General features: G+C 40.1%; 1 protein-coding gene across 1 annotated transcript; it reads right to left on the reverse strand.

The window, feature by feature from the left end:
* Positions 1-2,428: 2,428 nt before the first annotated feature.
* On the reverse strand, positions 2,429-15,610 carry SLC25A46 (solute carrier family 25 member 46). The gene is made up of 8 exons (XM_052701032.1): positions 15,266-15,610; positions 13,539-13,581; positions 10,487-10,544; positions 9,929-10,006; positions 9,175-9,275; positions 7,451-7,507; positions 6,944-7,001; positions 2,429-4,026 (listed from the first exon to the last, which is right to left on the reverse strand). Exons 1-8 carry the CDS (start codon positions 15,516-15,518, stop codon positions 3,448-3,450), a joined length of 1,227 nt encoding a protein of 408 aa, XP_052556992.1. The 5' UTR covers positions 15,519-15,610; the 3' UTR covers positions 2,429-3,447.
* Between the last annotated feature and the right edge of the window lie 10,931 nt (positions 15,611-26,541).

Consider the following 26,541-nt stretch of genomic DNA (forward strand, 5'->3'; position numbering starts at 1 on the left):
TGCATTTTATCTTTTAAAACAATCCAGAGAAATGGTTTTACTCAGTTTGTTATCACCACCTTTTCCCACATAGGAGAGGAAATGCTGCCATTACATGCCACTCTCCGGACTTCCATCAAAAACCATTTAGTCCACAAAATTGTTATGTGAGCTCTCCTCCTTGGAGCTCATTAAAAGGTAAATATTTGGACCACTCCAGCCCCTAATTATACCAACAACAATCAACCAAGAAATATATATATAGCAACTAAGAAATTGCATATTGATGTAAAGACAAGCCTGATTTATGTCATCATGTAGTAGCTGAAAGACTGTGAATAAGACTGTGACAGCCAAAAGGACCGGCTCAGGTAGAACAAGCAGCAATAAGTGCAGCAGCTCAAATTTTGTCTTGTACTAATATTAAGCTGATGCTAGATCCACAAGAGCTGAAAGAAGTATGTAATTTGATAGCTCTGAATAAATCCATAAAATACGCTCCACAGCTCAAGTAGAATAGATTTGATCCAGCTCTGGGTTCGCTCGCGCAACAGAGTAGATCTGGTAAAAGGAATGAATTTGAAATCTTGCTGAAGACTACAGTACTTCATCATGACTTGTAGCACTTGTATCAATACTGCCCCCCTAACAGGGGAATTGGAACTAGATTATCTTAAAGTTCCGTTCCAACCCAAACCCTTCTATGATAAGACCTGAAAGCTCTGTTCTAACACAGCCAAAAGATGCATCTGATTTGAAAGGCAGTCTTGTGAAACAACACAGGCAGATAATTGAGATGGTTTCCAGGTGGTGTAACCTCTGAAAGTTTCTTGCCTTATCTATCATCAGCTACCTCACATCAAAGCTTGCTCTTTACAATGTATATGTCGGTAAGAAGCCAAATCTGAGTGGGAACACTACATTGAGTCATACTTCAGAAATATTCACTGCCTTGAAATCAGCACTGAAAAAAATGAAAAAAACATATAAGAAAGTAATTGAGTTTGTATCAGTATGAAGAGAATGGACTGTTCTTTCATATTCCAAAAACGTGAACTCACTTACTATAACAATATTTTATACTTTGCAGTAACGCCCTATGCTAAAACCACTGACTGCTTACACATTTGAGATAAACAACTATGTACCTCTTCTCTTAAACCTGGATTTAAGATGAAAATGAAAATGGAAATATTTACAATACTGTAATAAAAACGTTAAAAAGATCATCCACATTTTTTGCATGGGTAAGAATTCAACTTCAGATAAAGCAATGAATTAGTTTTTTTTGGAAGGTAAAGCACATGCACATTAAGAATCAAAATATATTAATTGTAATTGATGGGATGAAGACCAAAATTAACAGCCTGAAGCAAACTACTTTGCCACTACAGAACAGTCGCAGAAAGTAGACAGCACCTTCTCATTCTCCTTAATGCTACACCCTTTTCTGGCAGAGTGAAGTAGAACTGTAATTCTTGGCAATGAGAGCACGTTTGATACTTCGATACAAGTTAATGTTTTAGCACAATACACCATGAGTGTTCAGAACAGTTCTATCTTTCTTCTGTGAGAATACACAAAATGGAAGGCATGCCTTTATATGACAAAATGTCCTTCTGTTCCTAGAAAAACATTTTGGTCCAATGTCATAGACTGATCTGCAGTGCTGGTCTCCAACATGACCTTAGTCACAGGGCAGGAACCTGGACTAGACCTGTCTTCCCAAACTGGACGATTCTCTGATATGGTTCACTCTTCATATTCACAGAAACTTAAAAAACGTTGAACAACAACAACAAAAAACAAAAAACCCTAAAATTAGAGTGTTTTACCCATGCTCTAGCATGTAGTTCTAGTTCAACATATAATTGCACTTTGGAAATTTGAGCAATTTACAACAGTCACTAGAGTGTATATACAATAAAATGTAACATACAAATCAGTACTCCTTTGTCTGCCTCTCCAGTGAATTACTTCAAAATATTTAGTGAATTCTCATTTTATTTGATTGCTTCCATTCTATACACTAGATTTCCAGTTAACAATACCTCAAAATGAAACCAGTTCCCAACTTCACTGCACTTTCCACTTCAGCACTTATGTATTTAAAAGACATGAAAGTTCCTGTAACAATAATGCAGACTTGCAACTGATTTCAAGAGCTTACGAATAGCAACACTTCATTATTTAGCCATGACTATTTTCCATAACAACAAACACTATACAATGCTTAAAGATTAAGTGAACATCAATTTACAGCATTCAAAGACTTGCCACAAGAAAGTCTGAAGAAGGTTATTAACCTTTCACGTAATTTAGAAGTGACTCTCCAAATACAGTGCTTGCTGTATTTGCTAAAACCATCCCGCTGTTACCCCGCCCTCCCCCAAAACTTCATCATATTTATTGATGAAACAAAGGAATAATTTATTTTGGGTGACAAAAATTAATTTCCAGACCAACAGCTTTGATTTAATGGGGGAAGAGGGAAAAATGTTACATTTCAGTAGTTACTTGCACATGAACAGACTTTGTTCTGCTTCACAGAAATATCTAATGCAGCAGAGATCTTCAGCAAAGGACATCGGTGCTAAACTTTAAGTAGGCAATTTTGTATATACTCGTCCAATCTAACAAAAGGAACTCTAAAAATAGCCAGTTAATCTCTTATGCTTTCAGTGTATTTTGAACATTGACACTCAATACATTTGCAAGCTTATTCTGTTAGATCAAGTAGCAGAATGAAACTTAACTGAAGTTACCAGCGGAAAGTTGACTAAGAATGGCTCTTACACATGCACACACTGGTTTCTAATTTGCTTTATTCACACGCTTTAGTACTGTAAGCTTTGTGAACAAACTATAAGACAGCTACATATTACATTCTGTGAAATTTTATCCCCAAAGAAGTTTTTGTTATTGTTGTATGAAGCAAAAGATTCATCTTCTGCTACACTGCAGCAAAATAAGATGTCTACATACCTGTAATTTCAGTGATTTGTGTCTATTTAAGTTACTTTTACTCACAGGCCCATTAAAAGTGAAGATGAAAACACTTTAAAAAGACCAGTAAAGTCATCTCTCACTTCAAAGTTCTTACAACTTATGAAAAAAAAGTTCTGCAAACTGCCTAGCAGTCCAGATTATCAGGTGTGATGTTTCTATAGCAGAGATTATAAACTCATACCCGTTCCTTAGTTCAGCTAACTGGTAAGTAAATCATTGCAGCCATATCTGAAATCTGATCCCCTTGTGCATGACTGCATATTATACTTAATTGATTTCTCCTTTTCAATTTAAAACTATACTTTCAAATTATACTCAGAAGCTTGCATTTTTAAAACAAGCTTTACTATGTAGGGAGAATCCACAGAGTAGATTCTTTCAACTTCATTTTCGACTTAATTTTTAACAATATGGTACAACTGTATCATATCCACAATGCTAAATCCACACCTGAACAGATTAGGAAACATTTTGAAGCAGTGTTGAATAAATGATTTTGGTGAGCTGTAAAACAGCGACATGCAAGGTATACTGCACTACAACAGCTCCAAATCCCTTATAAAAACCTAGCATTCCTTCTTCACGTTTTATAGTATTAATGCAGTCTCTCACTCCCTCATATTGAGTATTGATCGGAAGCACTTCATAGCCAAGGTCTGTATTGTCAATTATCGTGCGCGTCCCTTGAATATGAAGGCGGTGTAAAACTGTTTCCAGTGGGTAAAGCATGACATCAGCACAAAGGCTAGCGGCAAAGCTAGCAATGAGTTCTGGAAAATACGCATCCAGCATGCTCTGCACAGAAGTGGAGCTCTCTGTTGGCAGGCTGTGGGAATTCTCTCTTTTCAGAAAAAGCAAAACAAGCTTCTGGACGACGGAACTGATGACGTAGTGAAGAACTCCATGTAGAGCAGTTGGAAAAATCAAGACCATTAGAGGAAGGAGGCGCTTGCTGTGGGGTACTCCCATGCCTACAACTCTGCCGATTCCTTCTTTAACACAGTCCAGAATGCCAGGATTGTCTCGAATGATTTCACTCTACAAGCACAGCGGATTAGTTAAGACTTGTGCCATTTCAGTACCACACTGACACCTACCTCTGCTGAATTTTATCTTAAGATAAACACGTATTTGCACGCCATTATGTCTAAGCGGCTATACTGATATTTCACGTTCTTCTATACTTAATAGATTCAAGTAAATTTGCTTTTTTATTTTTTTTTAAAAAGTGATTTGATCTACATTACAGTTATGTGTATCACTTGCAAAGAAATACAACTATCAGCATATCACAGGGTCTGCCAAAAAGAGAAACTAATTTGAATACTTCAAAATATTTTTTTGATCCAGTCTTTATAAATACATAACATGTTACGAACTCTGAAGATCTCCTTCATATTGCTATTATCACTTCAAACATGCCACCTACTGGCTTGAAATGCAAGAGACAAAAGCTCTAGCAACTACAGCCTAACTCTTAAAGCTATTTCAATGAAGCATTTCTAACTGTTAATGGTATGGTTTATCAAAGTTAACATAAAACTTTTGGTAAAAGAAATCCAACAGTCTTTAATCTCTATATCTTGTAATTTGTACTTGTCCTCTTTCAGCACATGAATAACGTAAAATTGTTACAAGCTGTCCACTGCAGATATGGATACTGCATAAATAAGTGACAAATGCTAATACTAACTTTCGCATTTCTCGTTAGAAAGTCAATTATTATGTTTCCAAGAACTGGATAATACATTTAATACAGTACAGATACATTTATTCAGGAAAATACTTAAACACAGTTGAACTGAGCCTAAAATTCTGTTAAGATCTCAGTAGGATTACTTTCATGTACAAAATTTTACATAGATGATCACTTGTTTACAAGGTTGTAGGAAATACTGTTTTGGCCTTTTGCTTGTTTCTGCCTTGTTAATAAGCATAGAATCATCACAGAACGGCTTGTTCTGGAAGGAACCTTACAGACCACTGAGTCCCAGCATCATGATCATGAGCAGGGCTGCCACCTGCTAGATCAGGCCACCAAGTGCTGCAACCAACTTGGCTTGGAACATCTCCGAGGACAGGGAATCCTCAGGTTCTCCAGGCAAGCTGCTTCAGAGCTTCCTCACTCCCCAAGTAAAGAAATCCTCTCTACCAAATAATCTAAACTTCCCTTTTCTGTTTAAAACCAATGTCCCTTTTCCAATTCCTGTCAGACCATATAGTTCTTCTATCCAGAGCCATGGTGGCTACCTCAGATCATCTCCTTGTCTCACGTGTCTTAACACAGCTTCCAGGAGGAGCTGTTCTATGATCTTTCCAGCCACAGATATGAGGCTACTCATCCTAGAGTTTCCTGAGACTTCCTTTCTCTCTTTCAGTGACATGATTTAGCGGAGGGTTGTTAGAGTTAGGGTAGTATCTTAGGTTGTGGTTGAACTTGATGATCTTGAAGGTCTTTTCCAACCTGAGCAATTCTATGATTCTCTTAAAGTGAGAGGATTTTGCTCTCCCTGCCTACACATTCAAGGATGTGAGAGGCATGCAAAGCCTGTCTGTGGAGACTGATGCAAAGAATTGTGGAGTATCTCTGCCTTCTCCACGTCAGTTGTTCTAGTGCTCCTTTTCCATTTATCAGAGAAGGAGTGAGCATAGTCCTGCCAAAAAAGACTTTGGGGGACCTCTTTGTGGCCAGCTGAACACGAGCTAGCGAAGTGCCCTAGCAACCCAGAAAGCCAGTTGTATCTTGGGCTGCAAGGAAGGAAAGTGTGGCCAGGAGGACAAGGGATACGGATCTTTCCACTTAAGTTTGCACTGGAGAGACCTCACCTGGAGTACTGCACCCAAATGTGCAGCCCTCAGTACAGGAGAGATGTGGACGAATTAAAGTGTGTCCAGAGAATGGCCAAAAAAATGATCTAAGGGATGGAACACCTCACTACAAGGACAAGCTGAGAGAGCTGGAGCTGTTCAGCCTGGAGAAGGCTCCAGGGAAACCCGAGAGTGGCCTTTCAGTATGTAAACACATTCTCAAAGAATGATAAGAAGATAGAAAAATCAACCTTTTTTTGCCTCTTCTCCACAGAAAACATCTTACTGACACCCAGCAATAGCTGAACTATAGGTTTAAAAAGTTGGATCTATTATCTATCTTAGTAGTTACGAACTTGCCTGAATGAAAGTGATTAGTTTGATGACTGAATGACATGAATGACTAACCTGCATCACCTCCACAAGAGCTCACTTTACTGGTAAGAGCGCCATCAGCAGCAAAAAGATACTTTCATGGTAAAAGCAACTAATTACATGGAAATATCCAGAAGAATTACCCTGTACTGTTGTTAAGCTTTGACACTTTGTGAAGAAAGGAATGCAACAATTCACTGAAATACAAGTATTATGGTTTACTCTGTACTCTTACAGACAAGTATCCTAAGCAACATGTTCAGACTATCCTGAAATTTGTTATGATGACTAAAGAAGAACTAGACAAAAATTTTAAAGGAAAAGCACTCCTTGGTATTTTGACCAAACAAAGTCGAACTACTAGAGAAGCTCTGAAATCACTATAGTGAAAGGGTCAGAGGTCATATCAGTAACCTGCCTAGCAGACCTTTCAAAAACTTTTATACAGAAAAGACTTGTTTAGAATATGTCTTCTAGATTGCATAAATGTAATCTGCTCTTCCATAATACAGACTGTTGGAACACTGCATCTAAGTGTGCTTTATCATACTAGATTTCCACTTAAGACAGCACAACCAAAATAACTATCATAATAAATACTTCCTACCTGGTATAATAAATATACCATCTGATATAATAAAACATACAGCCTCAAGCAAAAACAATACAACTACTGCAACAAATCTGAATGCAAATCCAAAGATTCACTTCTCTAAGTAATCTAATTTATAAACAAAATAATTGTACCTTCCAAATGATATATGTAAATTACCTGTACAGTTTCAATCAGGCTTGCAGAATAGAAAGGCATTGCTATCACATGTGTTAACCTGTAGAAATCAACCAAATGACAATTATAGTCATGATGACATTACCATTTTAGTCACATATGCACATGAAAACAATGCAGTTATCTACCAAATCATGCACAAGGCAAAACAGCAACTCAAATATTGAAACACACATTAACAAGTCAAGATGTTCAGAACTTCTCTCAAATTCTACTCTCACATGATAGATCAATTCACGTCTCAGATATTAAAATCTAGTGAAAGAAGAAACCATTATTTTAAATTATTCTGTCTCCATAAAGACACGGGGATCCAGAAAGAGAAAATTTCTGAAACTGACACACACAACCAACATTTTTAAAAAATAAATCAGAATTTGAGAATTACCATAACATCCTATCAAGAAAGAACACTTGCAGATTATACTGCTATACATTTACTAGCTTTATTATTGATGCCTAAATAATAATAACAAATGCCATATTTACCCTTTGAGTAGAAGGTGTCCACCTATCTGTTTGAGGTTCCATTTATGTGAAAGCTCTCTAAAAAGTAAAGCAGGATTTACTGTACTATGCATAAGAACAGTTACTCTCAAGCATTTATTTCATGGGTATCAACTTCCTTTTTTCACACTGGCATTCTACTGTTAGTCTAGAGATGCATCTCTCCTCTATAGGAAATTCCTCTGTCACATGTGCAGTTAATACATTGTAGTTAACCTTTTAAAAGTTATTCAGCCTAGTAGGTAGCTTAGAAAAACTTTTAATTATTAGTAAGTCTCTGAAAGTCGCTTTCAGAAAGTAGTGGAAATTTCAGCATATCAGCCTTTCTTTACCAAAATACATTCTTTATTGTATTTTGAATTAGTTACATTCTTTCTATTTCTTGAAGTTACTTTTGTCCATCTGTTTCTTTCCTAAAAACTGACAAGATATTCTGACAGAGTCAGAGAAGACTGGTCTCTAACATAGCTCAATAAAATAATTTTATTAAAATAAAACTCATGTGCTGTATATTAAGGGATTTTTTTTTTTTAAGTCACCCTTAAGTTAGAATTTTCTAGTTACACATTTCAAGATATGAATACTAAGTTAACTACAGCCCGCTTGACTCTCACACAAGCTCAATATGACATTCAACAGCCATAATTTGGTAAATACCTACAATGTAATGAAATTTCTACCTCAAATGTCAGAAATAGACGAATTTTAAAAACTAAGTTCAGCTTCAGTTCTCATTCAGTTGGACCTGATGACCTCAGAGGTCTTTTCCAACTTCAATGATTCGGTGAAATACAGAATGAGTTTGTCTAGTACAGAACAACATTCAACTTGCCATGTTAACATGCATTAAATATTAACTGCATTTCCAAGCCCCTTTCCCATAATGGGGGAATGTTGCAATACAGAACTGAAGACGTTTCACTGCATCCTTTGTTCTTTATAAAATTATTTAACCCCATTTATGGGTGGCACTGTTGCCAAAAGCAGTAACCTCCATGTCCATGCAATGGCTCAGGTACACACTACTACTGAAGTGTCCAGTAAAAAACTGCATGGGGTAATACGCACAGGCGACATTCATTCTTGCCAAATCTCTTCTCCAATTTAAAACCATGTCCTTTAAGTACTAGGTTTCCATGTGTACGTTAAAAATGGGAACACTGAGCTCCCTCAATGCAATGACAATTCTTAAGCCCTTTGGTCAATTCAGACTTAAACAGTATTAAGCTCAAAACATATTTCCACTTTCTTAACATATTATCCAAGAAACATCTTTATCACTTCACCAGCATTAGCGTGTGCTCTGTGACTATTAAGTATCTTTTACAAACTTTTGATTATAGAACCTTAGAATCGTCAAGGTTGGAAAAGATCATCCAGTCCAACTGTCTGCCTACCACCAACAGTTCTCACTAAACAACACCTCCCAACACAACATCTAAGTATTTCTTGAATACCTCCAGGGTTGGTGACTCCAAACCAATTTGCCGTGCTATTTATATAGTTGACCAATAGGCAAACATACATACATGGCTTCCAGAAAGTCTCTTACTGTTTAATTACACGGTGATCTTTGCCAAAATAACCTCACTGTGCTGAAGTCATCTACTCAATGTCTGACTGAACTCAAATTTCTCAAAAAAATTTAAATTTCTAACACTTAAAAGACAACATTTTGTTAGAAGAAATAAAAATCCACACAATACCTTGGTAAAGGTGTGAATTCACTGACGATGCCTTCTGTTCCCAGGGTTATGCCCTGAACAATGAAAGTGCTGCCCATTCCTTTCCAAAGAGCTCTTGGACCCTGTGTTTTGAAATATGCAGTTACATTGAAGCAACATGAAATATTTTCACTATTTCACTCATTTGCACAAAATCTAAGCAAACCAAGATGCGTAGAGTCACAATTCTATCATTAAACGTCAAGATCATCAAACCAGATGACTTCTCAACTCAAAAGAACTTTGCATCACACAACCTTAGAGGTCTCTGTGTCATAAATGTTATGCCATTTTCACTGGACAAAATATGCTCAGGATGTTAAGACATGCCGATTTTTACTGCTCTCTGACTTAAGTATGAGGTTTTCCATTCTACTCCTTCTCCTCCCACAAGACTATGTAGAACTGGAAGTTCATACTTCAGATGTAGCCACTTAACAGTCACTCTCATTATCCACATAAAGCTTCTTTTTTTTTTTAACTATCCTAATTGAAAAAAAAAAAAATAGTTTTGAGGGCCTCTTACTTTCTAAAACACACAAGCTTTCCCTACTAAATAATACACTTCATTAGAAAAATTAATCATTACTTTTTGAAGAATTTCTGTGACCATAAACACCCCCTAACAATGACCATATGTTTTACCATCAGTTGCATAAAGAAATGAAGATGCCAGTATACAAATGTACCATAGTAACATCCATTGCTCTGATGCAACCTGACCCCAAATACTGACCTGTGTCTTATTGATGCTGTACATAATATTGACAATGGTAAATGGAGTGAGATGATAATTCCGAGCATGGTAATTAACCTGTTAAAAATATAAATGACTGCAGTTTTATAAACATATAGAAGTTACAACTCTGAAGTAAAAAGCACTTCCAAAACAGGCATCATCTCCATAAAGGTCACCTAAAGTGACCAATATATGAATACAGTCTCAGTGAAATTCAGAGAAACAAGCAAAACTTTTAAGTGTGTATGGTGCAAATGTAAACAACAAAAAAGCACAGAAAAAAAAATACTTGAAACATAACATCTTGTTAGTAACCTGGGTTTGAAAGTTTCAGAGATGTTGACAATCTCAATTACCGTAACTTATTTTCCATTATCCAAACAAAAAAGAATGCTCAGGTTAAATTTTAGAACAGAAAAAATGCACACTACAAATAGAAATAAAACAATGCATACTACTTAAGAATCGTGAAATTTCCTTATACGCTACAGAACATGACAAAAACAATATCACAGCATAGAAAACTGACTGAAAAGATAACAGAAAAGATATTACCTGACACTGACGACGCAGAACAATGCAAGGATGGGCCAACACATTTTCTGTAAATAGGCTTTAAAAAAAGAGAAACGTATTTAAAGCACTGGAAACAGCTGTAAATTTATGAGAAAAGGCTCGTTAACAGCATTGGATCAGTATTTGAAAAAAATATGTGTTACCTTGCAAATGAATAAGGCATTCTGAAGGGCTACCTTCTAGCATGCTGCTACTACAAACTAACAAGTATAAAATCACCCAATGCATACAATCATAATGAAAATTATGTACATAGGTTATATGTACATAAGTTGCTCCAAAAGTAACCTATTTATTTCCATGGAAACTACAGATGCATAAAGCCCAGTAACATTATTTGACATAGCAAATACCCAGCTACAACATGCTATTTTTCAGTATAGTCACCATCATTAGCAGATGAGCTAATTGATATGCTCTTCATTTCATGGTGTGACAGCTGTGTATGGTAGTCCAGAACATGCCTCGTCTTTCACACTGTTGTTACCACTGTTGAAATATACCACTCAATGAACTATATCTATAGTCTGGCTGAAACATTCAGCAAGTGTCCATGAATGTCATGAGTGCATTTTTTTTTCCACATGGTGAAATTCAAAAGTATGAATGAAGTAAAGGTGCGTTACCATGGCAGTTACCATTGTCTCAAATCTCTGCTGCAATCTGTCACACAGGAACAAAACATAATGGAATACTGGTAGGAAGGTTCACCTTTCACTGCCATACCATCTACATACGCCTCTGGTGTTCCAGGCCACGATAATAAAATAGGAGGCATTACTTTTGGAGCAGCCCTTGTATATACATATGGCAAAGCAATGCACCAAAATTCTTAGACCCCTCCCTTTCCATAAGATGGGGAAACAAGTCAGAAGGTAGGATACTGGAGGGGTTACTTTCCAATTTTATATTCATTCTGCTTATCGCAGGATTAATCATGATCTTATTTAGAAAGGTACAGGACTGTTGTCAACAGCTACTTTTGAATTTCAGTCACACATTTTTTCAACAGGAAAGCATACTCCCCCAGAACAGCGCTCCCCTTCCTCACCTGAGAAACCACTGAAATCAAACCATGATAGGAAAAATCTCTCAATATTAACATAAAATTTCTGGCCACAGTCAGATAGAAAACTTGAAAACTTGTTAACTGAAAGAATCCAAGTGGTAAAAACACTTGTCTGCGTGCAGTTCAAATCCAATATAAGGATAAGAAAATCAAGGCCTCCAGACTCTGCCTAAGCATTTTGGGTAACATCACTGGTACCTTTAGGATATATTTAGGTAAGTTAGTGAACACCAACTTACTTGAAAATTTGGAACTGATTTTTAACAGGACAGATATTACTCTGGATAAGCAAGTATTAATTGGAAAAAAAAAAAAAAAAACAAAAAACCAAATAAACAAAAAAAAAACCCCAAAAAACAAAAAACTAAGCCTGAAGTTTCACAGGCTATTGAGCTAGTTCATATTTTGCTTCTACCAGTAAGGCAAAGCTTTCTTCACACTCCAGATGCTACCTATTCAGCCTTTTTCCATAGCCAACTGAGTTGTAGAAAGTAAAAAGTAACCTTTTTATCGTGGCTGTTTTTTTACAGGATTCCTGATATCAGCAGTGGTACAACATTCATCAGCTCTTCCTCAAAACCACAAGCCCACCTTAAGGTCCTAGAAGCCCTAGTACTCAAGATGTAAAAAGCTTCATCATGCTTGATTAACTGGAAATACATAGTTCCAATGGGCTACTGAGACATGCTAACACCTCTATGCTCCTGAAGAAAATGAATACCATCCTGCCGTATGGCCCCACACTTTGCTGTTCTCACCTGAGTACATTAGCTTCATCAGGTTGAAAAGAAATTAAACAACTCTTAACATGTTTGGCAGTTTCCACCCAACATTAATAACAAGGCTGAGCAATGAGCAAGCTGAATCATTGCAAGAGAAGCAGTGGAAGGAGGGAGACAGGTAATATTTCATGAGGTGAGATGACCTAATTTAAGCAACTCATTACTTGCCAGAAATGGTCACTCCTATTTTCTCTTCTTTATCCCTCCCCTCTCTGGTCCACTGCTGGCACTACTTCTAGGTGACTAACTGGCTCCTGCAGAGTCAGCTCCAAGGCAAATCAACCTGCCTCACCAAAACAGCAAAAGTCATCCAGCTCCTTCCCTGATTTGTTTTCACTTTAACTGCCTCAAATCAGTTAAAAGTTCTGATAGGCAGCAAGGGTGACAATAGTAGGGGAAGAAACAGACCAAGTTGGAAGTCTTTGTTTCACTTTTGGCAGAAGCCAAAAGAACCTCAGCTGCCCAAGAAACTTAAGATGCAATTTCCTATGCTGAGCTAACTGGGCAAATAACTCCAATTTTCTGAAGAGAGAAGCACTTTTAGAAGTTTCACATGCAGGTAAAGCAAATCTCACATTCCATAAGGAATAAGTCTTTTTTTTATTCATTACTTTTTTTGAGACAAGAAAGCCACCTCCCACCCTTTCACAAGATCCATCAGTACAGTGACCAAGAAAAACCTCATCAGCTGAGTGTGACTGAGCAGGAATACTATCACAATACCTAGACCAGACAATTTTGGGTTCTGAAAACAGTATTAAATATTTTAAATCCACTACTTCCACAAATATTATCAGTAGTTAGTATTATCAAAATCATGAAATCTGACCAACTAGTCAGGTTAACATTACTGATTCAAATACATTGATATTGAATATATTTGCATATTCTTAGGAAACATTCACATTCACGTTACTTAAATATGTTAATAGAAGGAAGAAAATAAACTTCTGTGCTATTCTCAGATTGCTATGAAGAAGTTTCAAATTCACTGCTCCTGGAGTCATTCTGAGAAAAACTAAGTAACAGAAACCTAAATGGATTTCAAACAGGTTTAACAAGCAATTCAACTGTCTAAGTCTATAGGCATAAAAATAACACAGGTGATGTACACGAGGACCATAAAACAAATACAGCTTTACTATATCACAACTGCTTGAAAGCAATACAGAATTCTTACCTCGCAAGGCCAATACCAAAGCCTGCAAACCTGTTCAACTGCTCTGAAAGAAATAAAAATAGATTATATAGCACAGAGGGGAGAAATGCCAAGCAGACCATTTGAAAACAACAACAACAACAAAACCAACACAACCAAAAAGCAACAAGCAGTTCCAAATTATCTTATGCTGTATTTGATAAAAAAAGATACAGCTCCTAAACTACAATGTTTTTAGCAATTCAGTGAGGGAAGATATAAAAAAATGATTCACCCAAGAATATATGTATTTTGGATTCATTTGAGTTTGTGCACACTTTCAGAAACAAGATTTAAAACAACTACAGGGAAAAAAAAAGGAGATAAAATGAACAAGAAGTTCATGAAACTGAACCTTTTAATAGATAAAGAGGCTAACTTCATTCATGATTCATTCGTGATAAGCTTACAATTCTGAAGTATAAAATTAGCTATTTATGGCAGAATTCACTTGAAAACCAAAAACAGTAAAAAGAGAAACTTTGGAAAAGATAATAAAACAACATCAAGGGTTTTCAAATCAGTTTTCTAACTCCACTCCTTTGCTAAAAAAGAGTAGTTACTAAAAAAAGCACTAAAGCTGCAAATAGAACAGTGGGTTCAATTACCTGTTGTTTGTTACCACATATTTACACTTTGGAACTACTAGTTTTAAGAAAAGCTTTAAGAAGAACCACAAACACAACTGAAAATTAATGTTCAAACTACAGGTGAATGCAGATTGCAACCACAGATAGTCCCAGTGGAGCTTCACAGAGACACAGCAGCTCTCCTACGAGGAATAAGCCACTCTTCACTTGCAGAGGTTGGACTCAGTGATACCGCAACTCCTTATCTTACAGTTCTTTAACATGTAGAATCACCGTAACGACCAGGAGTACAAAGGACAGGAAAAGGTACATTCAGAATATCTATGAAGAAGCAGTGTGGTTCACCGCACTTTCATCAGTGGGGTTGTACATAGACAACCCTAAAAATCCAGAGAACTGCAGGTTGAAAAAAAGATTTACCCATTAACAAACTAAGCTTTAACCAAACCAGCTCTTCACAGAACTTTGATGCCTACATACATATAAACCGCTACAGATCATCTTTTAATTAAAGCAGCCTATGCTCAGTAGCCTAGATTTAGAAAGTTTCTCTCAATTCACCTCAACCCGGCATGAAACGATACTGTGCTTATAAAAGTCTCCACTCTCGCATACCTGTACTCTACTTTTGCATACCAGTAAACGGAAAAGGCTCGAACCAGCCGCCAATTCTCCCGCTCCTTCACCGCCATGCACGACAGCCGTTATCCCTCCCACAGCTGGAGCAACCACCCTCGTGCGTTTCAGCAAAACAATTAAAGCGACCGGAAGACAGTCCGCAACCCTGACACTAAGCAACAAAACACTCCATCCGACCCGCGGCCACCTCCTACCCTCACAGGAGGCGGAGCACGTCTGCAAGGTATCATTTACACGGGCACAGGGAGTCCTGACACGCGTCGCTTAGTCAGGACTCGCAGACAGCGCGCGGGCGCTCTCGGTCCTACACGCGCGGAGCAGCGGCCGTGAGCTCGGCAGCCCCGGGCCTGTGGCGGGAAGCCGGCGCAGCGCACCCGCGCGGCGAGCGCCCGAGCCCAGGCCGCCGCCTGCCCGCCCTCGCCCGTCAACGAGAGGCGGCCAGAGGAGCGGGCCGCGCTGCTGAGCTGGGCCCTTCCTTACCGGCGCCGGGCCCGCCCGCCCCGAGGCCAGGCTCCTCGTTGAGACCGGCAGCCCCGAGCGGCGTCCCGGCCCCGTACGGCGGAGTCTTCTCCCCCCAGTGCAGGTTGCGGCTGCCGGGGATGTCGGGCGGGGTGGTCACCCAGTGACCCATCTCCGCGGCTCCGCCGAAAGGCCTGACGGCCGGGCCCGGCTCCTCCCGGCCGCCCCCGCGGTAGCCCAGGCCGTCGAAGCCCTCAGGGCGCCGCGGGTGCATGGCGGGCCGTCACGGGCAGCAGCTCGACCCGCTGCCAGCCGCCACTTCCGACAGCTACAGGACAGCCCCACCCCACCGAAGCCCAGCGACGGCCGTGCGATCAGGGAAGAGGCGGGGCCGGCAGCAGGCTGCCCCAATGGCACCCTTCTTCCTGCGGGGCTGGGCTTTCCTCGGAGAGCAGAGCAGCGCTGGCGCCCCCTGTCGCACCGGAGGAGCAACGTTGAGGACGGGGAGGTCGCGGGGCGGCGTGAAGGCGGCGGGTGTGGTTGTAGGGGCTCGTCCGGTGCTGTGCGATCTGCGTGTTACGGATTCTGCCTGAGAGCCTTTCTGCCGTCCTTTCTGCCTGAGAGCCGCGGGGCCTGGAGCTGAGATTCAGCCGGGTGAAGACCGAGAGGGAATATCACCGTCGCTTACAAATGTCTAAAAGCTGTCAAGTGGATGGTACTGGTTGCGTTTAAGCAGTGCCCAGTGACAGAACGAGGCACAGTGTGAACAAACTGGAACATAGGTAGTTCCATCTGAGCAGGAGGGAAACCTTTCCTTTGAGGGTGACAGAGCTCTGGAACAGGCTGCTTAGAGAGGCAGTGGAGTCTCCTTGTCTAGAGATACTGAAAACCTGTATGGACGCTTTCCTGTATAACCTGCTGTAGGGAATGTGCTGTAGCAGGGGCTTGGAATTACATGATCTCCAGAGGCCCCTTTCAACCTCTATTTGTATTTGTAATTCTGTAAGAGCACCAACAGCTGGGCCTTGGGCTGACCTGCGCCCATTTGTTCTTTGTACACCAGATTAAGCTGCATTAATCCTTTCAGATCTAAGTACAGGACTTGCAGCAGGAATGCTCACTGTGTTTTACTGTCATGTGGTGCTAAATCTTCTCAACTCTGCCTGGTTTCTTCTACTGCTATTAAATATTAGCTCTGCTTTACCAGGAAGCCTCAGGTGTTCCCCATGACTGGGTGAAGGGTCAGTGTCCTTGTTTGGGTAGGGAGAAACGGTCTGGGGAGCTGCAGCCCTTCTGTCCTGCAGCAAAAGAAGGCCTATGCAGATTTGCCTCCTTCCTTTGGGCCATGACAATTGCCCACTAAGTGCAGGTCTGCTGCAAAGATTTTGCTTTGAACTTGTGAATAGGCAGAAGACCCAGCCTCCCCAGGAAGCAAGAGCCAAAATACTGCAGTTCATGTTAGGATTAGAGGTAATTTCTGTCGTAAAAAACAAAGCAGATGTTTTTGTGTATCTAAGACAGGTCCAGCCTAAATCTGTTCAGTACATACTGTGATGAGCAGGTCTTCAAGGGTTAAGAGATGATCTGGTAGGCGGTGTCTCTGGGAATTACAGGAATAGTGAATATCCAAGAAAATGCTGCCCTCTGCACAACGAGGTAGTGTCTTATTGGTCAACAGTAGGAAAGTTGTAGCATGAACAATGAAAGTATCTTCCATTTGGAAATAAAGACCTAAAATGGCTTTACAGATTTTTGTTTGTTACATGCTTTTAGTTCCCTGCAAATTGCATGAGTGGGGATGCAGGGGTAGAATCTGTGTCTTCTGCATAAGTCCAGCCTCTGTTTTTTTTCTGGTCATACTTCCACAGCATAGGCCTGGTTTTCAGATGATTGGGCTGATCTCTTCTGTTTGAAGGAAAACACAAAGAGTACAATTTTAAGATTTGGTTTTGCACTTATAACAAATTGGAAGCAAGCTAAGTTATTTAAGCATTACAGTAAGACATAGAGCTCCTATATACTGTTGATCCTTTGAAGTAAATTCCCATGTGACCTACTATAGGGCCAGGTGTGCCATCTCTGGACTATGTTGCTGTTCTCTCTTGTAAGCAATGACCAACCTGCAGGAAAGAAGTGCAGAAAAAATGTTGTTGAATAGGACATGCAGCAAAACTTATTCACTTGGAGAATATGGAAGAAAAAGTCTTATACCAAAGAAAAATGCAGTATTTTGTATCCTTTTAAACACCGAAAATGTAGCAAACTGCATGTATGAAGTCAGACTTGTTTTTTGGAAAGGCACGATTAATCGAGTCTGTATATGTGTGAGGGAATGAAAATGTCATGGATAAACACCATTGTTTAAAATAGATTTTTATGTGCACCTGTCAGCTACTGTATCTTTCCTTCCTCATAAAAACAATTTTCTGGAACAGTGATTTTTCTTTTTCAGACTCTACAAGAATATTTGAGGAAACTTCCAATGCATTGCCACACTTTCCTTTTGCAAGCATTTCTATCTGTAATGTCATAAAGGTTGAAAGAAAATGTCATCTTGTGACTAGACCTTTGTGGGAAATATGACCCCCCAGGCTTCAATTTAAGTCTCCTTCCAGCTTTTGCTTCAAGGAGGGAGAATCTGTGTCACTCAGAATCCTGTATGCTAAATAAACAGATGCATCCCACACAGGGGCTTATCATCAACTGTGTGTATGCTTAAGTAGCTTATTATCAGCCAATGAATTCACAGGCCATGCATACAGGGCATCCATACTTTTGGAGGCTACTGCTGGGTAATTACTCAGTGAGAATCTACTGCTGTTTCACATGCAAGCCTCTGTGTATGTCTTGTTCAATATGCATAAGAAAACATAAATTAACTTTTCTACCTACACATATCTAAAATCCACTTTCTGCTGCTTATTTGTGCTAGAGTAAATGTTTGGGTTTTTTTTGGTGGTATTCAGACCTTTTTGCCTTCATTCCTCCCTTCACAAAAGTCGTTGAATCAAACAATCATAGAATGATTTGGGATGGTAGAAACCTTAAAAATTATCAAGTCCCAACCCCTTTGCTATGGGCACAGACACCTTTAATTAGATCAGATTGTTCAAAATTCCATCCAACATGGCCTTTTTCATATCCTACCTGTGAAGGGAGAGAGAGGTGACCAGATTTGCAAATCTCCTTAGTTAAATTAAGGTAAAAAAGCACCGAAGTTCCAAACACAATTGTCAATTTTAATGAGAATCTCTGTACTAAAATTATCTTAAAAATATTGTCACTCTTAAGTTACACCTGTGTAAACCTTGTGGCTAAACTATGTGACTTTATAAGAAATCAAAATAAGTCTTACATTACTTAACAACTTTAAGGGGGAAAAGGAAGAAAAAGGGAGTGGATGGACGGGGGGGGAGGGGGAGGAAGGAGACAGAGAGAGAGAGACAGAAATTATGACAGAGATTATCTGGGTTCCAGTGTTGTTCTAGACGAAGTGTGTGTGGGGTTCTTGGTCTGTGAGAGTGCTGGTTCAGAAGTTCCAAAGTTTCAAAGTATCAGTCTTGAAGTCTTCCCCAGAACTTTCCTCAGACATCCTTTTTGCCTGCTGGGTTTGTGATGTTCATCATTAGCAAGTTCAATGTCAATAAGTTCACTGATAACAAGTGTGCTGTCAACAACTCTTCTGGAACAGTGGAATTTTGGACAGAGCATGTCTCCACAGGGATCCCTCCTCTGACCATATCTTCAGCCATTAATCTGTTGTCATGGTGATGGTCTCATCTTGCAAGTGTCTGAGACAATTACAGACATACCACAGATAGTGTTTTTCTTTGGTCTGTTACAGCCTTAGGTCATTTCCTGGGATGGGGCATCCACCCAGCTTCTCTGGGCATTCTGCACCAGTGTTTCACCACCTTCTGAGTAAATAATTTCCTCCTTATATCTAATCTAAATCTTCCCTCTTTTAGTTTAAAACCATTACCTGCCACTGCATGCCTTGATGAAAGGTTTCTCCCCATCTTTCCTCCAGGCCCTTTTTAAATACTGAAAGACCACTGTAATTACCTCCCTCAACCTGCTAGTCACGCTTCTTTTGTTGCAGCCTAAGATGCAGTTGACTTTCTGGGCTGCAAGCACACCTCAACATTGAACTATTGACCACATCTCAGAATGTGACCATCCAGCCAATTGCTTACACAATAAGTGATGCTTCTGTCAAATTCATGTCTCTTCAATTTAAAGACAAATATGCAGCCCAGCTGTGCAGGGATAGAATCAGAGAAGCAAGGTGCAGATGGAGCTGAACTTGATGAGCAAAGTGAAAAAAAACAAGAAGCGGTTCTGTAGGTACATTGCTCAGAAGAGACAGGCAAAGGAGATTGTGTCTCTTCCAATAAATGAGAAGGGACAATTGGCATCAACAGATACAAATAAAGCTGAGTGGTTTTCTTTTCTTCTTTCTTCACTGGCACTCAGGCTTCCCACACCTCATGCCCCTGAACCTCCAGACTGGGGATCAGAGGAGCAAAACGCCTCCCAGTAAGAGCAGAGCAAGTCAGACTGCCTCATGAAAGTGAATGTGTACGTTCTGTGGGCCCAGACAACACAGATTGCAGGGTCCTGATGAAACGCTTCTGTGCTTGCCAAGATACTCTCCATCACATCTGAAAAGAGATGACTGTCAGATGAAGACCTGGTGAATGGAAAAGGGAAACCTCAGTCACATTTCTAAGAAAGGCATAATAGAACACCTCGGAAGCTACAGCCTTACATCTCTGCATGGGAAGATAATGGAGCAGATCCTAGGGAAGCTATGTTAAGGTACACATGAGATGAGGAGCTGATCCGAAGAGCCAGCATAGCTTCACCAAAGGCAAATCATTCCTGACTAGTTTGGTGGCATTATAAAATGGATTGGTGGCATTGGTGGATAAAGGAAGGACAACTGATGTCATCTACTTGGAGTTATGCAAGTCCTTTGGTTTCCACACCTCATCATAATCTCTGAATTGGAAAGATAAAGATTTGAAGGCTGATTTTTTTGGTGGATAAATTATTGGCTGTAGACAGAGTGTTCTGGTCAATGAATCTGTGTCCAGTTGGAGGCCAGTCATGAGAGATGTCCCCAGGAATCAGACTTGGGACTGGTGCTCTTCAACATCTTTATCAGTGACATAGATGATGGGATCAACTGCACCGTCAGCAAGTTTTCTGATGTCACTAAGCTGAGTGATACAGTTGTACAGTTGATACAATAGAAGAAAGGGATGCCATCAAGAGAGATCTGGACAGGCTTGAGAAGTAGGTGCACAAGAACCTAATGAGGTTCAACAAGGCCAACTGCAAGATATTGCACTTCAGTAGGGGCAATCCCAGATGAGCACAGACTTGGACAAGAATGTCCCTTCTTCCTAGACTGCTGTTTTGTCTCCCAAACACAAGTGCAGACCACAGTGGACAGCACCTCCATTTGCCCAATGGCAGTGCTGGGCCGGGTGCATCTCCTTTAGGCTACTCTGATTCAACTTGCCATCAGCTAGAACCCCCAGACCCCTTTCTATGGGGCTGCCCTCCAGCCTCTTATACCCCAATATGTAGGTGCATGCAGAGTTGCCCCGTTCCAGGTGCAGAATATGGTTTGTACAGTGGCATGTGTCTGCTGTTTCCTGTGAAGTCTGAAACAGATTCCACTCCTGCAGCACAGCAGCAGCAAAGCAGCAGCACACAATCAGAGGCTGCAAACTCCCTCTGCACTCATTACAGCAGTTGCACGGCTGCTGAATTTTGCTCTGATCACACAATCTGCTGATTCCCTTTCAAATCATGCTGCTCATGTCTACTTAAGTTTTACCCCACTCCTTGTGCATTAGGAGCTAGAGTAGCGTGTCTTCCTTGCTGTGGCTGAGAAGAAATATAGAGGAAAATGAACCCCTAGGAGTACTCCATGACACAGTGCCAGAGGCTTTTTGAAGTTAGTGAAATTGTGGCAGGCTCCAAGCAACAGGTGGAAAGTCTGTACACGGAAAGAGTGTTAGACTTCCTGACTATGTGTGCATGCATTCTCCTGTATATCTGTCCTCCCTGAAGCATGCTTACAGATCTCCACAAATACCAAGTAGTAATAGTAACTACAGTTAAACACCATTGAGTAGTACCACAAGAAAACAGTACTCTGCCAGAAAGGAGGCTGTGGGAGATGATGGGACAAAGGGCAGAGATCTGTGGGTTAAACTTACCCATGACAGGGTAATCAATTTGTCTAGCTTCAGGGTAAAATGCAGGAGTCTGATGTCGTTTGTAATCTCCCGTGATTTGCACTCCATGCAAAATGAAGCTAGTCCTTGTGCTTGATGGGCACTTCAGGCCAATATCATCAGCTAAGCAGATGAAATTGAAGAGGACTGCTGACATACTGCCTAGCACCAAAATTCTGCAGAAGATTACGTTTTCTGTCACCTCTTCTAGGATGGCCTGTGGGGCATGGGTAGGTAGTGCTAAATGCTGTCATGAAGGGCTGCTGTGGGTGCTGCAGGGTATTGTCTTCATCCCATCGGTTCAGTGGGACACAGGTTGCACTGTAGGTTTTGTGTCACCCTGCAGCTGGCTTGTGCCACCTCCTGTGTGCAGGTGTCTGAGGTGTGCCACCTGGGGGCAGTCCTGGATTTGGGATTTCTGAGACTGCTTCAGTGCTGCAGTTCCTGATGTGACATTATTTTATGTTCTCACCTGAAGAGTGCTTCGTTATCTCACAGAGGTCCTTGGAGCAGGAAATCATATACATGCTCACAGAGAGGCTTCAATATAAAGTTGACATGCTTCTGATATCTCTGACATAGATATTCACAGCATTTTTATTTTTGTTTTTGTATTTGGTAGCATAATCCTGTAGCAGTGCAGAGGACAGATAATAGCTTCTCTCCAGAGAGCTTGCAATCAGTGAAGGCCACTAATACATGCAGGAAAAGCATCTCCTCAGTATAGTTGCCAAGGTGAGTGAAATACCTCAGAGATCCTGCTTTTCCATGGTACTTAGTCAAGTAATTTATTTGTGTGCTTGGTCTATTAGTCTATTGAGCTGTAATGCCATGCTTTCTGCTTTATTGCTGTTAACTAGCTATCCTTGTAACATCATTCTGATGCTGTGAAAAGTGATTATTCCCATGTTAGGAACTGGCAAACTGGCAGAGGTCAAATCTTTTCACATAAGGCAGTGGAAGTGTTAAAATAAATGTCTTCATTACCTTTTTTCCTGCTGTCAGGCTCCATATAAGCACAACTTGCCATGTTAGTCATCTCTAGTTAGCATGTGCTTTTATTTTAACATGTATAGGATTGAAACATATACTTAACATTGAACTACTTGACATTAAATTGCTACCATGTGTGTCCTTTCCATAGCATTCACAAAAATCAGATTCTAATCTTGCCCAGCTACTACTACCTGGGATCTCTGCATTTCCCTGTGAAATTTTTTGTCATCAGTTGTGCCTATGATGTCTCCAAAATCCTGTGCTGGTCAGCTGCTCCCAAGGCAGGTTGCTAGCAGTTCTACAAGACAAGCATTGCTACGTGTTGCTTGTCATTGGTCTGTGCTCATGGCTTCCTCTTCCCAGCCCTCCACCTCCAATCCCTAATGCAGCCCTCTTCCAGATCTGTAGCCTTATTGCTTTGGTCACTTTTTCACAGAATCACAGAATCACAGAATTGTAGGGGTTGGAAGGGACCTCCAGAGATCATCGAGTCCAACCCCCTGCCAAAGCAGGTTCCCTACAGCAGGTCGCACAGGTCGGCATCCAGGCAGATCTTGAACATCTCCAGAGAAGGAGACTCCACCACCTCCCTGGGCAGCCTGTTCCAGTGCTCCGTCACCTCACTGTAAAGAAGTTCTTGTGCACATTTGTGCAGAACTTCCTGTGCTGCAGCTTATGTCCGTTTCCCCTTGTCCTGTCTCCACTCACCACTGAAAACAGTCCGGCCTCGCCATTCTGCCCCCCACACCTTAGATATTTATAGACCTGGATCAGGTCCCCTCTCAGTCTTCTTTTCTCAAGGCTGAACAGACTCAGTTCACTCAGCCTTTCTTCATAGGAGAGATGCTCCAGGCCCTTCACCATCTTTGTGGCCCTCTGGGACTCTTTCCAAGAGATCCCTGTCTTTTTTGTACTGGGGAGCCCAGAACTGGCCGCAGTACTCCAGATGAAGCCTTACCAGGGCAGAGTAGAGGGGGAGGATCAAGCAACTTTTAACATTTTCAGAGACACCCAGAAAGAAGGATACACACAACTTTAAGTATAAAGCAATTATTAACTAATATTTAGAAAATATATTTTTCTATCAAGCTGTTAACAAGTTATTTTAGCAAGCTTTTGTAAGGAGCTGGTAGATGTGGTCTTGTAAGTTCACCAACTCCAGCAGAACTGGAAGGCTCTGTTGAAAAACTTCCTGGGTGTAGGAGTTGGCTTATCATCAAAAGGAGGTTTCCACAGAGAAAGAAGAGATTAATGGAGATGATTGCATGTTTCTGAAACTTGTATGTCGTATTTTATTGGAATTTCCCTTGCTCCATGCTCTGTAGGATTTGTTACCCATTTTTGTCTGAGAATGACATGCTGAGAATGTATGACTCCTATGGGGCCGGTATAATATATGAAATCCACTCTCCACTTTATGAGGCCTGTGCAGCTCATTCCATCTCATTCTTCAACTCCCTGACAACTGCTAGACTTCCTGAAGCATCTCTGTCAAGGGAATTGTCATGATACAGAAGACATGATAAAGACAGGAAATTTTACTTTGACCCGTGGAAGAACATGGAGAAACTTGTTTTTGCAACCCATCAAGAAAAAGATCCATCTTCTGTGAAATGATGATTCTTAATATTTCTTTTAGCCCGTTCCCAAGATTCCTTCCAGGAAGCACTAGGATTTAGAGTTACATAAGTCCTGAGTCCAGAGCGATGGTCTCAATAAGTCAGAAATCTTTGAGTAATGTTTGAGGGTGGTAACATAGTCTCAGTTTGCTCTTTAAAGAATGAATTAACTAGCATTGCCTCTGGAGGACCTTCCATCCTCTATGAAAGACAACCTTGGCATGAGCAGGCAAGTTTACATATTGACCTAGGGCTTAACTTTACAGGACAGGATGGTCACAGTCTCACAGATGTCTCTGTTTCACAGAAGACCAAATAGTTTTGCTATAGCAGCAGAGCTATTTGGGGCTATATTTGAGATCTGATCATAAAACTTCACTTCTTATTTCCTGTATTTTCAAGAGCTTTGGCTCTTGAAATCCGGTAAGCACAGCCATGGATATTTGTAAAACAACTATTACAAAGTAAGTGAAGAATATCTGTCTATGTGAAATGCTGGTTTTAGATGACCCTCATGCAGATTGTTTGAAGACTTCATTCTTTCTTCCAGGGTTTCATTCTTTCTTTTAGGGCTTAAATGGGATGGTTAAGAATTGCTTTTATCTGACTGACAGTAGAATCTATCTTGACTTGGTGCATTGGGAAAGTGTTGAGCAGCTGTGTTCTCCATTTTGTTACTCATACCTAAAGTAGAGGTAGCGATTCCAGCACAGTTACTTCTCACAATAGGCAGAAGCAACTAAGAAACAGGCTAGCTCATTGATTTAAATGATAGATGGGTTGACTGATAAGAAAAATTTGATGAAAATGGAAGTAATTATGTGTGGGATAAGTGACATCCCTCAGAATCTCCAAATTTGGTCCCACACAGAAATAATTGGTGATGACATTATTTACCTGCCTCATTTAGGGCTTTTTTTTTTTTTTTTTTGGTAGGGTATTTTGTTTTTATGAATATTGTGGAGAAAATAATCATTGCCAAGCAGAGTCTACAGACAGTATAGACAGATTACTGGAAGTAGTGAAGGGAATCATCTTCAGGGAACTGCATGCCATTAAAGGTTTACTTTTAATGAGAATATTACATGATATCTGATTTAGATGGGTCAACTGTGATAGTCTGAAAGAAATATATTATTCAAAGTATCTATACTTTCTGTGCCATTTGGACTGACAGTATTATTAAGAAACTGAAATTCAGGATGCAGATTTGTATTACATTATTTCTGTTTGCTGGCTGCACTGATGTAAGGTCTGGCCTGCTTCCCCAGTTCCCAGCCACTCATTTCTATCTCCAGACTCAGGCGCGATTTATGGTGCATCTCAGCTGCAGTGGTATAACTGCTTGTGTGACTGTAGTTTGAGCTTAGTTTGAAATTAAAGAGTCATGAATTTTGGTGATAACACTGAAGGCACAAATACAGTTTTTTAGAGTAGCTGAATACAAGTGTGCTGAATACAAGATCACTAATAGAAGTGCCACTAAAGAATTTAGGCACTGTCTTTGAACCCATGTGCACTCCAATTTCCAAAAATATTATTTAGGAAGTGTCAATCATAGTGACAAAAACACCATTTTCTCCAAATTCAAAAAAGAAGAAATAAAAAAAAGAAGAAATCTGGATAACTTGTGTGACAAAGGTGTTTGCACAGTGCTAGTTTCTCTGTTTTCCAGCATCTTGGTAATGAGAAGCATTCTGAAGCTGTACAGTATTTCATGTTTATTTACAGTGAGGCCTGCACTGATTAGTATAGACTTTTGAATTCAATCAACAGAAGTACTAAAAATGTGCACAAGAAAAATGCCTTTCGCTTCAGTTTAATAGCATTTCTGGTAGAGAAAAATCAATGCCAAACAAAGAAACTGTCTGTGTCAGCCTTATCTAAATTTGTTTGATCATACTGTAACACATATTTGAAAAGTACTTTCAAGTTGTAGAAGGAAAGTAAAGGTTAAGTATCAACAACAGTGAGCTGGTAAGGTTATACATAGTTAATGATATTATATGGATTTCATGCTCTTCCAAAGATATTACTGCAGTTTTGTCTTCAAAACACCGTGGTGAATTTGTGATAGGCTTGACACCAAATGTCACTGAAAATGAAACAGAGAAATTACAATTCGGAATGTGATGATGGAAATGCTTGGATCCTATTATTGTCTGTCCAAATGAATAAAAGAAAGCAAATGATACATTTTTGCTGGATGTCTTTCTTTCTGAATTAGTCACAGGCAAGCTTGCAGCAAAACCCACAAATACACAAATACACAAAAAATAGCACACTGGAATAAAAGGAAATGTGGAAAGAACAGTCTTAGACCAGAGACATTGGAAATTGTGAAACACTGGCCTTCTGCTGATGTGGTTACAATGCTCAGATGATAGACTCGGACAAGCTTTTTCTGGTCCAGGTGAAGACACTGAAG

This window comes from Tympanuchus pallidicinctus, unplaced genomic scaffold (genome assembly GCF_026119805.1).
Source record: "Tympanuchus pallidicinctus isolate F22 unplaced genomic scaffold, pur_lepc_1.0 scaffold4, whole genome shotgun sequence".
Taxonomy (NCBI): Eukaryota; Metazoa; Chordata; class Aves; order Galliformes; family Phasianidae; genus Tympanuchus; species Tympanuchus pallidicinctus.